Genomic DNA, 16,108 nt, shown 5'->3' with positions numbered 1-16,108 from the left:
AGGCCTATTGGGCCACCTGTAATAACAATTCATGGAATTTCTTATCTGTCCATAGCCAATGTTATGTTAGGCCTATCATTTGTGTGTTGAGGATACGCTTTTTTCCCCGATTACATTGTGTATGTCATGAATTTGCACATTGATTTGACTGTAAATCAAGTCTAGCAGGACAGATGATACAGGCAAGTCTACCACAGCAACCAATTCAAATAGGACACATTCAATAACAAATTGTGTGATCTAATTGTAACCCTGTCGATAGTCATTAGGCTAAGTGAACCAGGCCTATTTAAAATAACGAGTTGAACAGGATGTGCTGTGTGCATATGTTATTTCTGGGCAAATCTAATTATAAATTATAGCCTAGGTAATGATTGTAAATACACAATTTCCGGTGCATTGGATGAAAAGTGCTCTTGAATAAATAGTCACTAATTTGTTCTGTATGGGATTATATTCTTGTTTTATGAAGCTTTGGGGATGGCTGGAGAAGTGGAGAAATCGGTCGCTGTGTGTAGCGGCAGAGCGCAGGCTTTCAGCAGGGGGCGGAGGGAGAGAGCTATGACAGCGCTTATCACACAACCAAGAAGTAGGACGAGTTGCATCCTAGCGCTACTGTCATTTGCAGACGGAGTACAGCTCTCGCCGCTTTTGTTCAGCTATCGCGCCCCGTGCTGCTAGCTAGTCAACAATGGTTTCTATAATTTCAGACCTGGACCCACTGAAAAACTGGAACGTGTTAAGGTAAGTCCAAGTCCCGTTTTCTAGCTCGCCTTATGAATCCAGCAGAAATTATAAGAGGGAATTGTTGTGATACCCAACGTGCGGTGCTGGGTGGGACGCGGGTGGCAAAGGGTTATCGCTGGTGAATGGATGTAGCGACATATTCCGCGGACGTACCCACTTGCATTACATTGGTTTAAAGGGGTACTGCGATATTCTGGCACTTAGCCCCTTTTATACTTATCCAGAGTTAAATAAACTCGTGAATACCATTTGTATGCATCTGCATGCAGTAGGCCTATAAAGGAAGTTAGCGGTAGTTTTGCGAGCCATTGTTAACAATGACTGGAAGTCTACAGGTACATTAACAATGCTACCTACAGTACAGCAGCAATACTGCGCCCTCGGCTGTTGTTTTTTTGGCGATGTCGGGTCCTGTTTCCGTAAAGATCTTGTTCTTTTCTCCCCCTCTCTTTCTGCTGTCGTGTCGGACGAATGCAAGCTGCTCATCAGCCCTCCATCTTATTAACCCTTGGTGATCTTCCCTCTCGCACCGTGGACCACAAAGTTTCTCAACAATTTACAGTTGCCGATACCTACTGTAGACTATGGGCACCATCATCATCATCCTCACCGACCCGTCTAGCCTAGACTACTGTCTTTGAGAGCTGCGTTGTCACAACGCCCTGGAGTCATATAGGCTACGTATTTATTGCAAAGGATGCATTGAGTGGACATTTATTGCAAGTTTATATCCCCTTCACTTAGCGCTCTTTTGTTTATGAAAAACTGTAATTTACAGTTTAGCCTAAAACATGCCATGTTTTTTTTTTTAAACAACATTGTTAGCTTACCTATGGAAGATGAGTTTCTCCATCTCTGCACCTCCTGAAGGAATAAAAACGTTTGTTGCTTCAAGTTTTCACATCACATCTTCAGAGCAATGTGTAGCCTATTTTCATTATAGTGCTCAGCAGGGTCATTTCTTGAAAAGAATGTTGTGAAGCTAGCTGAGAAAATAACCTACCTGCGCTCAGAGCAGGGGAAGTAGGGGTGCTGAGGGTGTTACAGCAGCACCTGAAAAATCTGGGGGGAAAAGAAAACGTTTCTGAAATTAAGATTTTTCCACAAAAGGGGCTTTAATAGTCCTGTATTAGCGACACCCACCCCAAAACTACTTCCCACAGCTACGCCTGCACCTGTGGTCCTCTGCTCAGTTACTCTGTTTCCCTCCTCCAGGACTGTCTTACAGCTACAACACTATAGGGTACACCAATATATATGGCTCTGGGCTACACTAACACTCTACCCTAACCTTTCATATTACCATCTAATAGCCTACACCTGCAAAATGTGTATTTATGCATTCACTGTCATTTAACATTTTAGTCGGCATTTGTGACTTTTAAATGCTGGAATTTTAATATTGAAGACTTTTAATACTAAATAAGTCATGATAATTCCCTCGACAGACTCCTCATCAGCAGAGATGGTCTAGTTCTGATTCTGAAATTCTATTTTCAGTTTGAGAAGCCACAGTGACGATGGAGCACGAGGCTCCAGAAATCTCATGCAGAGCTTAAAAAGTCCTCTTTTAATGCTGCTTTTTATCATTCCCTATTTACATATTCCTTATTACTTACCAGAAATTCCTCATCAATAAATCAGGAATATATATATATATATATTTTATCACAGGAACCCTAAAGAACATGCTTATTGCTGCTGTGACTGTGAGCCTGTGAAGACGGAATGATGTCAGTCTAGCCTTATCGTGATGGCCCTATGGAGCCTGGGGCATGAAATGGCTTGTGCCACTGACCCGTACACACTCACATAAATAAAGTTGCAGATGGGGAGGATGACCCACTGTTTCTCTATGGAGGCTATTTCCTGTCTTTCCTATTCCACTGATCTGTTTGGTTAACCAGGACGCCTCTCTGGGTGATATAGAATCTTCGTAATATGTAGGCAGTTGGTACTTCTGATGAGTATATCGGGAACGGAATTCTTGACCTTTCAGTTAACTTTTGAATGTGTATGAAATAGTCTCTCTTTTCTAAGTGGACACACACGCACGCGCACATACACACACACACACACGCACACATACACACACACACACACACACACTGCGCTGGTAAGCGTAGGGCGTCCCCAATCATTGAGGGATGTAATCTGTTTGTTGAAGGACAGGATGAGAGATGGGTGATGAAGGGAAAGGAGGAGGGGAGAGGATGAGGAGGGGAGTGATGGAGGGGTATTTGTCTCACTCTCTTTATTAAACCTCTGCTGCTTTAGATTAGCTGCAGGAGCAGCTGTCCGTCTCTCCAGACTGAGCATCTTAATAAAGACCAGCTTAGGGCTGGCCCTCCACACACACACACACACACACACACACACACACACACACACACACACACACACACACACACACACACACACACACACACACACACACACACATCCTCTTCTATCTCCCCCTTCTCTTTTTCTCTCTCGTTCTGTCTCTTCTCTTTCACTGTTAGCTTAGTGTATTATAATGAAGCAACTCTGTGCTTCTTCTCCGAGGCACAGCCGCATCTCCCTAATGAGGATCACCTCCGACAGACACACACACACACACATACTTCATTAACATACACACACATACCATTAAGACACCGACAGTCCCAAACAACTCCGTCACATACAATTAGCAGCACTCCCCGTGGCGTGGTATGATTTGTGCATGGTGTTATTGTGTGGTTGGATAATATGCAGGACCAAAGAAGTGCAGTCTCTCCGTTATCTTGGATGTTGTGTACACCAGTATTATCTTGGATGTTGTGTACACTGTATTATCTTGGTTGTTGTGTACACTGTATTATCTTGGATGTTGTGTGCACTGTATTATCTTGGATGTTGTGTACACTATATTATCTTGGATGTTGTGTACACTGTAATTTCTTGGATGTTGTGTACACTGTAGCTTCTGGTTTAGTTTGTTGAGATGATTATGTGGTCTCGCATTCCTATCGTTTTGCTCTCACTCCGGAGTATTCAGCATATGACCGTCCATCATGCCCACTGCACTGTATGGAACGTGGGTTCATTTGCTGTTGTCAGAGGACACATTCCTGAAGATCTAATAGGAAATACATCATATCAAACTGATTTCATTAGATGTATCTGATGTGCGATCTTTCCGATAGGGGAGGTTGTGTGGAGGTGAGTGGTACTGAAGGATAGTAACATTTTGATATGGAAGACTGTTAGATAACCAACGTCTACTGAATGTGCCTATTTCAACCCAAACAGAGTATTATTTCTAAGGTTCTCGATCCGTGTCTTAACGATAATCTGCCTGCTGCTCCAGATGGATGTGGACATCTGCACCCTCCTCTGGTCCTCTGGTCCTCTGGCTGGACCTCAGTTGACTTCCTCCTTATCTGATCAACTCCAGGGTGTGGCTGCTGCAGCCTTTCACCAGCTCCGTCTGACGATCATACGTTTCTCACGCGCACATCAACACACACTCGTATTGCATCCAGACAAAAATATACCGTATACGCACGTACACACACACACACAGCTCAGTTTATCTGTGTAACAAAGCGTTGTTGTGGGAGTAAAGCCTGTCTGTTGCTCTCCTAGTCAGCCTCTCCTATTCTGAAGAGCAGCACAGTTATTCCATAATGAGAAACAGCATGCTTATTAATTCCACCTGATTACATCCAGAATTACACTTAGCACACACACACACACACACACACACACACACACACACACGGAGCAATGACAAGGTAGGTCTGTTATTAGATTAGGGAGCGAGGAGAAGTCAGGTTTGTATTCTATTACAGGGCTGGTTAAATAACTGCTGGATGTAAACTCTGATGCCTGCGAATACGGGAATAATCAAAAGAGAAGGCGACAGTGAAGGAGAGAGAGAGAGAGAGAGAGAGAGTGCTTTAACAATAAACAATTATTGTCTTCACGTAGAAACCCTTTGGAGTGTAATGTAAAGATCTAGGACCGGAGCCTCACTAACTTGAGATGTGCGTGTGTGACGCACTGCCTCTCGAAGCAGCGTTGCATAAATCATGCATTAACGTCAATGGGAAGGACATTTGCATGAACGTTTGAATTACCCTCACACACACACTCTCACACAGAGAGAGAGAGAGAGATCTCAAGTCTGGATTATTCAGACATGATAAATCGCAAACGGATGTTCACTCAATCACACAGTGAGCCCTATGGGCCCTGGTCACAAATAGTGCACTGTGTTGGGAATAGTGTGCCATTTCGGGGTACAGCCAATAACAGCATCGATAAGCCATAGGGTCTTTTCACCTGTGGCCAATCATGTAAATAATGTATTATCTGTCGCCCACACAAGTGCCTCGGTCTGGAAATGGAAGTGTAAGTGTATGTGAGGTGGTTTTGTCACTAGGGGATTTGGGTATAGATGAAGGAGTCAGAGGATTGGGGGTGGGGGGTTGGAGGATTGGGAGGGGGGGGGGGTCATTGAGCATTTGACCCAGTGTTAGTTTGAATTAATCCAGTTAACTGTGGATCCGACTCAGTGTAGCTTTATCCCCGAGACACAAATCTATCTACCTAATTACTGAGGCCAGTGTCTGTCTGATGCGGTTTAAATCTGCAGTGTGTGTGTGTGTGTCCATAGCCTGCTAACCCCTGCAGGTCATAGGATTACACACACTGACTCTAAATCCACCCTTTGCGGTTGAGCAGTGGCAAGGGCAACTGTGGTCCTGGCTTGGGTCTTTTAATCTGCACCTGTAATAATGCCTGTGTGTCGCTGGTGTAGAGGAGTCAGGCACAGGACAGCAGATATGAGTAAGAAACTTATTTACTCAAGATTCCACAAATACAACACAAAATATTCGAGCCCATAATAACGGACTGTATTACAAAACAAACAATCACTCACAAACAAACATGTGGGAACAGAGGGTTAAATAATGAACAAGTAATTGGGGAATTTAAACCAGGTGTGTAAGACAAGGACAAAACAAATGAAAAGTGGATTGGAGATGGCTAGAAGGCCGGTGAACGCCGAACGCTGCCCGAACAAGGAGAGGGACCGACTTTGGCGGAAGTCGTGACAGTGCCCCCCCCCCCCCCCCCCTGACGCCGACCTCGGGGACGACCTGGAGGACGAGGCGCAGGGCGATCCGGATGGAGACGGTGGAACTCCTGCAGCAACGAAGCGTCCAAGACGTCCTCCACCGGCACCCAGCCTCTCTCCTCCGGACCGTACCCCTCCCACTCCACGAGGTACTGAAGGCCCCTCGCCGACGCCTCGAGTCCAGGATGGCTCGAACAGCATACGCCGGGGGCCCCCTCGATGTCCAAAGGGGGCAGGGGGATCTCCCGCACCTCAGACTCCTGGAGTGGACCAGCCACCACCGGCCTGAGGAGAGACACATGGAACGAGGGATTAATACAGTAATCTGGGGGAAGCTGTAACAGGTAGCATACCTCGTTCAGTCTGCTCAGGACTTTGAATGGCCCCAAAAACCGCGGGACCAGCTTCCGGCAGGGCAGGCGAGGAGGCAGGTTTCAGGTCGAGAGCCAGACCCGTTCCCCCAGTGCGAACACCGGGGCCTCACTGCGGTGGCGGTGCACATGGACGGCGTCCTAGGTCTCCTCCGAGCGCTTAAACCATTCGTCCACCGCAGGAGCCAGTTAACTCTGATGCCAAGGTGTCAGAACCGGCCGATACCCCGGTATGCACTGGAAGGGGAAGAGGTTAGTAGATGAGTGGCGGAGTGAGTTTTGGGCCATCTCTGCCCAGGGAATGAACGGCGCTTACTCCCCCGGCCGGTCCTGGCAATATGACCGCAGAAACCTACCCGCATCCTGGTTTACTCTCTCCACCTGCCCGTTACTCACGGGGTGAAAACCTGAGGTGAGTCTGACCGAGACCCCCAGACGTTCCATGAACGCCCTCCAGACCCTGGATGTGAACTGGGGACCCCGATCAGAGACTATGTCCTCAGGCACCCCGTAGTGCCGGAAGACGTGAGTGAACAGGGCCTCCGCAGTCTGTAGGGCCGTAGGGAGAGCAGGCAAAGGGAGGAGACGGCAGGACTTAGAAAACCAATCCACAACGACCAGGATCGTGGTGTTGCCCTGTGAGGGAGGAAGATCCGTCAGGAAGTCCACCGACAGGTGCGACCACGGCCGTTGTGGAACAGGTAGGGTTTGTAACTTCCCTCTGGGCAGGTGCCTGGGAACCTTGCACTGGGCGCACACCGAGCAGAAGGAAACATAAACCCTCACGTCCTTGGCCAAGGTGGACCACCAGTACTTCCCAACGCACCATCTGACCGATGCCAGGATGACCAGAGGAGGGTGACGCGTGGGCCCAATAGATCAAACGGTCGCGGACAGCAGACGGAACGTACAGACGCCCAGCTGGACACTGGGGGGGAGTGGGCTCTGTGCGTAACGCCCGCTCGATGTCTGCGTCCAGGTCCCACACCACCGGTGCCACCAGGCAAGAGGCCGGAAGTATGGGAGTGTGATCCATGGACCGCTCCTCTGTGTCATACATCTGGGACAGTGCGTCTGCCTTAGTGTTCTGGGAACCTGGTCTGTAGGACAGAGTGAAAACAAAACGGATAAAGAACATGGCCCACCTTGCCTGGCGAGGGTTCAGTCTCGTCGCCGCCCGGATATACTCCAGATTGGGGTGGTCAGTCCAGATGAGAAAAGTGTGTTTAGCCCCCTCAAGGCAATGTCTCCACGCCTTCAGAACCTTGACAACAGCCAACAGCTCCCGGTCCCCCACATCATAGTTTCGCTCCGCCGGGCTGAGCTTCTTCGAAAAGAAAGCACAGGGGTGGAGCTTGGTGGCGTGCCCGAGCGCTGAGAGACTACGGTTCCTATCCCAGCCTCGGACGCGTCCACCTCCACTATGAACGCCAAAGAGGGATCCGGATGAGCCAGCACGGGAGCCGAGGTAAACAGAGCCTTCAGGTAACCAAAAGCCCTGTCCGCCTCAGCCGACCACTGCAGTCGCACTGGTTCCCCCTTCAGCAGTGAGGTAATGGGAGCCGCTACCTGGCCAAAACCCTGGATAAACCTCCGGTAGTAGTTGGCAAACCCTAGAAACCACTCCACTTCCTTTACCGTGGTGGGAGTCGGCCAATTACGCACTGCTGAAATGCAGTCACTCCATATCCACCCCTGAAGTGGAAATGCAGTACCCTAGGAAGGAGACGGACTGTTGGAAGAACAGACATTTCTCAGCCTTGACGTACAGGTCATGCTCCATCAGTCGACCAAGCACCCTGCGCACCAGGGACACATGCTTGGCGCTTGTAGTGGAGTATATCAGAATGTCGTCGATATACACCACTACACCCTGCCAGTGCAGGTCCCGGAAAATCTCGTCAACAAAGGCCTGGAAGACTGATGGAGCATTCATCAACCCGTACGGCATGACGAGGTACTCATAGTGCCCTAAGGTGGTACTAAATGCCGTCTTCCACTCGTCCCCCTCCCGGATACGCACCAGGTTGTAAGCGCTCCTGAGATCCAATTTTGTGAAGAAGGAAGCCCCGTGCATTGACTCGATCGCACTGGCGATGAGAGGCAGCGGGTAGCTGTACCTCATATTGATCTGATTGATACCCCGATAGTCAATACACGGGCGCAGACCTCTATCCTTCTTCACAAAAAATGATCTCGAGGAGGCAGGTGAAGTGGAGGGCCAAATGTATCCCTGCCCCAGGGATTCGGAGACATATATTTCCATAGCCGCCGTCTCCTCCTGTGACAGAGGATACATGTGACTCCTGGGAAGTGCTGCATCTGCCAGGAGATTTATCGCACAATCCCCCCGTCGATGGGGTGGTAATTGAGTCGCCTTCTTCTTACAGAAGGCAAGAGCCAAATCGGCATATTCTGAGGGGATGCGCACGGTGGAGACCTGGTCTGGACTTTCCACCATAGTCGCACCGATAGAAACCCCTACACACCTCCCTGAGCACTTTCATGACCATCCCTTGAGAGCCCCCTGTTGCCAAGAAATAGTGATGTCATGACAGGCCAACTAGGGTAGGCCCAGCACCATGGGAAACGCAGGAGAATCAATAAGGAAGAGTGATTCTCTCCCCATGACCCTCCTGCGTAACCATGCCTAGTGGAGCGGTGGCCTCCCTAATCAGCCCTGACCCAAATGGTCGACTATCTAGGGCGTGCACAGGGAAGGGAAGATCCACAGGAACAAGGGGATCCCTAAACTATGGGCAAATGAACGGTCAGTCAAATTCCCAGCTGCGCCTGAATCTACGAGCACCTTATGCTGAGAATGCAGGGAAAACTCTGGAAATGTAATAAACACATTTACATGTGAGCAACAGGGATCTCTGGGTGAGCCTGGTGCCTACTCACCTGGGGTGACACGATAGTGTCCTGCCTGCTGCCTCGACTCTCTGAGGTGAGCCTGGTGCCTACTCACCTGGGGTGACACGATAGTGTCCTGCCTGCTGCCTCGACTCTCCCCAGCACCGACCAGCAGTGTGCCCTCTGCGGCCACAGATGGTGCAGGGAATGGCCTCTCTTCCGGTCGCCCTAAGCGTATCACCTCCCAGCTCCATGGGCGTCGGAGCGGAGGTGCTGGAGGATGGAACTGACAGGCCCCGATCCGGACGTCCGCAGGTAGCCAGTAGGTTGCCCAGCCGGATGGACAGGTCCACCAGCTGGTCCAACGTGAGGGTGGTGTCTCAGCAGGCCAATCCCGACAGACGTCCTCGCGCAGACTGCATTGGTAGTGATCGATCAGGGCCCTGTCGTTCCATCCCGCGCTGTCGGCCAGGGTCCGGAAGTCCAAAGCGAAATCCTGCGCGCTCCTCGTCCCCTGCCTCAGGGGGAACAGACGTTCACCCGCTGCTCGACCCTCAGGCGGGTGGTCGAAAACCGCCCGAAAGCGGGTGAACTCTGCGTAATGGTCCGATGCCGCGTCTCCCTCACTCCATACGGCGTTGGCCCCCCCAGGGCTTTACTTGAGAGGCAGGAGACGAGGGCGGACACGCTCTCATGTCTCGAAGGAGCCGGGTGGACGGTCGCCAGGTAGAGTTCCAGCTGGAGGAGGAACCCCTGGCATCCGGCAGTCGTCCCATCATACTCCCTCGGGAGCACGAGCCAAATCCCGCTGGGACCGGGTGAAGGAGGGGTGGACAGTGGGGCCAGCTGTAGCTGGGCTGGTGGAGGCGCTGGAAGACCTCCTTTCTCCCAACGATCCATCGTCTGCAGCACACGATCCATGGCGGTGCCCAGACGTTGCAACATGGTCGCGTGCTGCTGGACGCGCTCCTCTACCGCCACAGGGAGGGCATCTGCTCCTGCTGACTCCATTAGTTGGGTGAGTGATTCTGTAATAATGCCTGTGTCGCTGGTGTAGAGTCAGGCGCAGGACAACAGATATGAGTAATAAACTTATTTTCTCAGGATTCCACAAATACAACACAAAATATTAGAGGCCACAATAACGGACCGTATTACAAAACAAACAAACAATCACTCACAAACAAACAGAGGGTTACAGAGGGTTAAATAATGAACAAGTCATTGGGAAATTGAAATCAGGTGTGTAAGACAAAGACAAAACACATGGAAAATGAAAAGTGGATCAGCGATGGTGTCGACCGCCACCCGAACAAGGAGAGGGACCGACTTCGGCGGAAGTCATGACAGCACCCCACTGGATGTGCATTGTGTGGCCAGAGGAGGGTGACACCAGGCTGGGTAGAGACGGAGAGTGAGGCCACTTTTATAATTCTTTAACTAGGCAAGTCAGTTATGAACAAATTCTTATTTTCAATGACGGCCTAGGAACAGTGGGTTAACTGCCTTGTTCAGGGGCAGAACGACAGATTTTTACCTTGTCAGCTCGGGGATTTGATCTTGCAACCTTTCGGTTACTAGGCCAATGCTCTAACCACTAGGCTACCTACCGCCAACCCTGGTGGTTCTGGTTTGGAAATGGACATGTGCTCAGCATTATTCTCAGTGTTTTAAGAGAGCCTCTCTGGAACAAAACATCAACTGTAAGCCTGGGTAATGCAATGGCGTATGTTTTTTTTGCGACAGGGTTGTTGTTAAGTGAATGTGATGAATGGAGCAATGGGGAGAGTGATGAAGCCTGACCCGTGGAGTTAGAAAGGAAAGAGGTGAAGAGCAAACCAGGCAGGGTGGTAGACGGAGAGAGCAGGAGGGAGAGGTCGGTTGGCCTGCCCGTCTGTGATGGACTCCGGTCGCCACGGCAATTCACTCTTCAGCTGGACCCCTGTCAATCAAAGCATTGTGACACAGGAGCGGGGGCGGGGGGTATTGTGCCACGGCAACGAAGCGAACAATACAGCGTTCAGTGTTTCTGTGTGAATGGCTCAGACGAGGGGGTGCGGGGAGAGGGGGGGTGCGGGGAGAGGGGGATGAATTCTTCCACGTCAAACCCCCGGAATCAGTTGAAGATCATTACATATTTTAGCTCAGCAAGCTGGATAAAAATGTGTGAGAGACGAAGGAGGGAGAGGGAGAGACAGAGAGAATGCGAACAGGAGAGAAAATTAAAGGGGGGGGAATGACACCCATCATCATCACATATTGTTCTGAAATAAGATAAGATTAACATTCTTGCAACCATATTTTGTTCAGAAGTAAATTTAAAATTAGGCAAATTGATTGCACCCAGTTTGGCCCCTTTAATGTATAGGATTCACATTCTATTCAATAAATATAGTACCCAACATCTGATTCCTACCATTGAGTAAGTCAAGACACCCATAGACCCCCTACATCTCACGCCAATTCCAGAATCAGTTATCTGTCTAGCAGGTGGTATTATAATAACAATAAGAATGTTAATAATTTATTAAACTTCAATAGTGCCTTTCATAGAATCTCAAAGCAGTTCAAGAGCAAGAAAACAACAAGCAAAATACAGTATCACGAGATGCTGCAATCCTCTCTGGAGATGGAGAGGGTTGGTTCATGGCTTGATGGAAGGAGCTGGTCAGAGGATGGTAGATGAGGGGGATGGAGTCTGCTGGTGATCTTGTAGAGGGCAAGTCTGGGGACCAGCCTGTCTTACAGCCACTGGACTTCTCCTCTTCCACTCTCTGTAGCACCCATTTGGCTGATGCCTCAGCAGCTCTGGGCTCCAGAGAGCTCACCACACGCAGTTCAGAATAGTAGACAGTCGTCCTCGCTACGAGCCCTCTGCCTCAGCACTGCTGTATTCCTCTGTCTCCCATTCCTCTCACGTTTCAGGCCAGTCCTGAAATCATGCTCTCAGAGGATCATGGAACTGCCAGCCAGGTGAAACAAAAACAAAGTGGTAGTCCAATTGGTAGTTACAGTCTTGTCCCATAGCTGCAACTCCCGTACAGACTCGGGAGAGGCGAAGGTCGAGAGCCATGCGTCCTCCGAAACACGACCCTGCCAAGTCGCACTTCTTCCCACAATGCTTGCTTAGCCCGGAAGCCAACCGCACCAATGTGCCGGAGGAAACACCAACAAGGAGTTGTTGGAGCGAGATGGGACAAGGACACCCCGGCCGGCCAAACCCTAACCCGGACGACGCTGGACCAATTGTGCGCCGCCTGTGACACAGCCTGGGATCGAACCTGGGTCTGTAGTGACGCCTCTAGTGCCTTACATGCTGACCACACCGCTCGCGTCACGTGCGTTCCAAAATACATTTTCTAAACAAAAACGTCCAGCTAGCTAGCCAAAACAAAAACATTTGCAAGTCTTTGGTTCAAAAACACCAGATATATGCAATAAAAAATATATATATTTACAGAGCTCTATGCCTAGGCTTCCTCACAGCGCCATGGCAACCATGGTATGGAGCTGCTGCATTAAACTATTGCCTCTTCATCCTATGTGATGTATTCCCTGTGAATCTAATTTCCCTGTTCAGAGAAATTAGCCATTGAAGTCGCTTGCATTATTTACTATAAATGAGTGTGAAAGTACCAGGTTTTGCCCACTAGATGTCGCTGTTCCTGCTACTGCCACACCCTTTTATCCATTTTGCGCAGGTAGCACGCACACACACATCTTTGGGTAGAAAACCAAAACCTTTAGCTCCTGAGGAAAATATATTGTGTGGTCATCCTCACAATTCAAGCCAGTCCTACATGAAAGCCAATCAGTTTGTCCTCCTCTTAGCAACCTAATGCTTCAACCCAACTGTTGAATAGTCCAACAGCTCTCAGAGAGGCATCTCCCTATGGTGCAATTCTCATATGAAGACTTTTCCTACAAGCCCAAAACTTTGATGGAAATGGGCTTGCGACGACAATGTGGTGACAACCCTGATAAAAATGATGAACCGTTGCATTTCAGTCGTATGTTTTTTCAGTGCAATTGTTCTAAAACGTATCGATATGTATTGTGGTTAAAGACATTTACCATTAAACCCAACACAATACCGTTAACATTGCAGAAGACTATACCGTGTGCATTTGGGACTTTTTCCATTGTAGACCATAACATTTAAACTATTTGAAATACTAACGAACTTTACACCTTTTTTCAAGGGAATAAACCTCACCTGTTTCCTGGACACAGTTTAAGCCTACGTGAAGAACAATCTGAAGTGCTTTCATAGAGGACTGGCTTGAATTGTGAGGAAGACCATTTTCATGTAACCTTTATTTAACTAGGCAAGTCAGTTAAGAACAAATTCCTATTTACAATGACGGTCTACCGGGGAACAGTGGGTTAACTGCCTTGTTCAGGGGCAGAACGACAGATTTTTACCTTGTCAGCTTGAGGATTCCAACGCTCTAACCTGCCGCCCCAAAACTTACTCATTGTTACGAAAAATGATGGTCCAAATTAGATGTTAGTTGCTATATTTATTTAAGATTATATGAATCCTATTTCAATTTAAAAGGCCAATTTGGGTGCAATCAATTAGCTTAATTTGTATTATTATGTTTCAACAAAATAATGTTTCAGGAATGCTACTCTTATCTGTTCGAGAAACTACAGATAACAAGTGCACACAAACAGAAACGATTTCAGCACAATCTGAGATGGTGGGTGTCGAAATCCTCTTTCGTGTGTTTCTTGAGGTGGAACCAGATGTGCGTCTAACAGAGGGAATCTAGTAGGCTTTGTTTAAACCCCAGTGTTTTTTCTACTCCTCTTGGCTGAAACGGAGAGGTGTCCCTGGAGAGAGAGAGGGAATATGAGAGAGAGAGGGAATATGAGAGAGAGAGGGAATATGAGAGAGAGAGGGAATATGAGAGAGAGAGAGGGAATATGAGAGAGAGAGAGGGAATATGAGAGAGAGGGAATATGAGAGAGGGAGGGAATATGAGAGAGGGAGGGAATATGAGAGCGAGAGAGAGAGAGGGGGGGGGGGAGAGTGATGCAATGAGAGAGGGGGAACGAGAGAGGGAATGAGCAAGGGGGAGAGGACGAGAGAGAGGGTGAGGAGGAGAAGAAGGGTTACACTAAACAGGCCTCAACTAAAACGTCATCAATCATGATAGGATAGTGTAGGTAATACCAGTACCTCTAATTTACCATGTTACACAGTCCCACCTATTTTGTCTTTGCATTCAACTGACAATGCAACATGAGTCTCCTACACCCCGTCTCTCCCCATAGGCAGATCAGTGTGTATAAGACATGCTATATCCGTGTTGTGGTGACTGTGATGTGCTCTTTCTCCCTTCCACTGAGAGGTTCAACTCTCTGTCAGCCATATAACAGGGGAACATGCTGGCTTAACAGCCTCCGTGGCGCTGTCTCATGCATGTCTCGCTCGGTGTGCGCACGTGTGTGTGCAACACTGAACTGTGACAGAATAAGAAACGCACACGCCACACTGAGACATGCATGAGACAGAACCAGCGATGCTTTTAAGGCAGCGTGTTCCCCTGTTATATGGCTGACATAGTCTGTCTTTAACCTCCCACGCGTTGTTTCTGGCTGTTGTCAGATGTCGTATTTGTTTTTCGATGTTATCAGACACATACGCATCACGGACGTGCTCGGTGTGATACATTCCCGCGTCCCTCTCTTTTAACGCAGCGGCACACAGATTCCCACACCCCACGGCCGTGTCAGGACCCCTCTCTCTGTGCCATATCCCAGGGTTTTGACTGACTGAGTGTTGTAACATGTGGCTGCTTTAGAAGCCATCTCCGGTGGCACTATAGTAGATAAACTTAGTCATCCGTCGTCAGCCCTGGGTGTCGAGTCAGTCGACTACTTAAAACACACACACACCTTCTGTGACTGTCTCCAGGAGAGCAGGTTAGTCAAACGCTCTGTGTGTGTGTGTGTGTGTGTGTGTGTGTGTGTGTGTGTGTGTGTGTGTGTGTGTGTGTGTGTGTGTGTGTGTGTGTGTGTGTGTGTGTGTGTGTGTGTGTGTGTGTGTGTGTGTGTGTGTGTAGGATTGATATGTAGGCCTGAGGTGATGTTTTATGGGGATAAATGTGCCGTGAGAACAGGAGATGTTCAATATCCAGGGTCTCTCACACAGGCTGGCTTACCTTACCGTACACTGCACCGGGAGTACGACAGACACACACACACAACCACCGGGCAGGAATGACAAATGTGTTTAATAATGCAGACTCATAAACACACACACACACACACACACACACACACACACACACACACACACACATACTGTTTATTCCTGGCTCTGTTTTACTGCCGAGCTTTGCTGTTGCTTTGTTTTAGTCTTAGTCTTAGAGGCATCAGGGTGTGTATATACACTCTAAAGCTTCTGCCATAAAGCAGGTTTAACCCCCCCCCCCCTATATGTGTGTGTTTCCCCGGGCACACTAGGGAGTCTCACAACCTCCTCTGGGCTGAAATCATCTGTAATGTTTATGAGTAGGGCTTAGAAAGGCTGAGAAACCAGGGAGGGCTCTGGTTTCTCTCTCTCTCTCTCTCGCTCTCTGACTGTCTGTCTTTCCTTCTTTCTCGTTTCAGTACAGCGTCCTCTTTCCGACTCTCTTTCTCTCCTTCCAATGTCAATCTATCTCTTTCTCTCTCTCCTCCTCCTTTTCTCAGTGATCCTCTACAAGCGTGTAAAAGGGAACGAGAGCAGGAAAAGAGAGGAAAAAGAGATCTTGTCTGAATAAATAAACAGCTTTTGCTTGAAACCGAAGCGGAAAGCTTAGTGGGGGGCGGAGGGAAGACGGGGATGGGAGGAAAGCTTAGTGGGGGTCGGAGGGAAGACGGGGATGGGAGGAAAGCTTAGTGGGGGTCGGAGGGAAGACGGGGATGGGAGGAAAGCTTAGTGGGGGTCGGAGGGAAGACGGGGATGGGAGGAAAGCTTAGTGGGGGTCGGAGGGAAGACGGGGATGGGAGGAAAGCTTAGTGGGGGTCG

General features: G+C 48.9%; 1 protein-coding gene across 2 annotated transcripts in view; it reads left to right on the top strand.

Annotated features, from left to right (window-relative positions):
• The first annotated feature begins 554 nt into the window (after nt 1-554).
• Nucleotides 555-16,108, top strand: part of LOC129865183 (CUGBP Elav-like family member 2) — a 200,414-nt gene continuing 184,860 nt past the window's right edge. For both annotated transcript variants that reach the window (XM_055937725.1, XM_055937720.1), the window contains exon 1: nt 555-744. In XM_055937725.1, coding sequence (XP_055793700.1) covers nt 692-744 — 53 coding nt within the window. In that variant the 5' untranslated portion in view covers nt 555-691. The remainder of the gene's footprint in view (nt 745-16,108) is intronic.

Source organism: Salvelinus fontinalis, chromosome 11 (genome assembly GCF_029448725.1).
Source record: "Salvelinus fontinalis isolate EN_2023a chromosome 11, ASM2944872v1, whole genome shotgun sequence".
Classification (NCBI taxonomy): domain Eukaryota; kingdom Metazoa; phylum Chordata; class Actinopteri; order Salmoniformes; family Salmonidae; genus Salvelinus; species Salvelinus fontinalis.
Note: the sequence above shows the minus strand (reverse complement) of the source record. Positions and strands in the feature narration are given on the sequence as shown.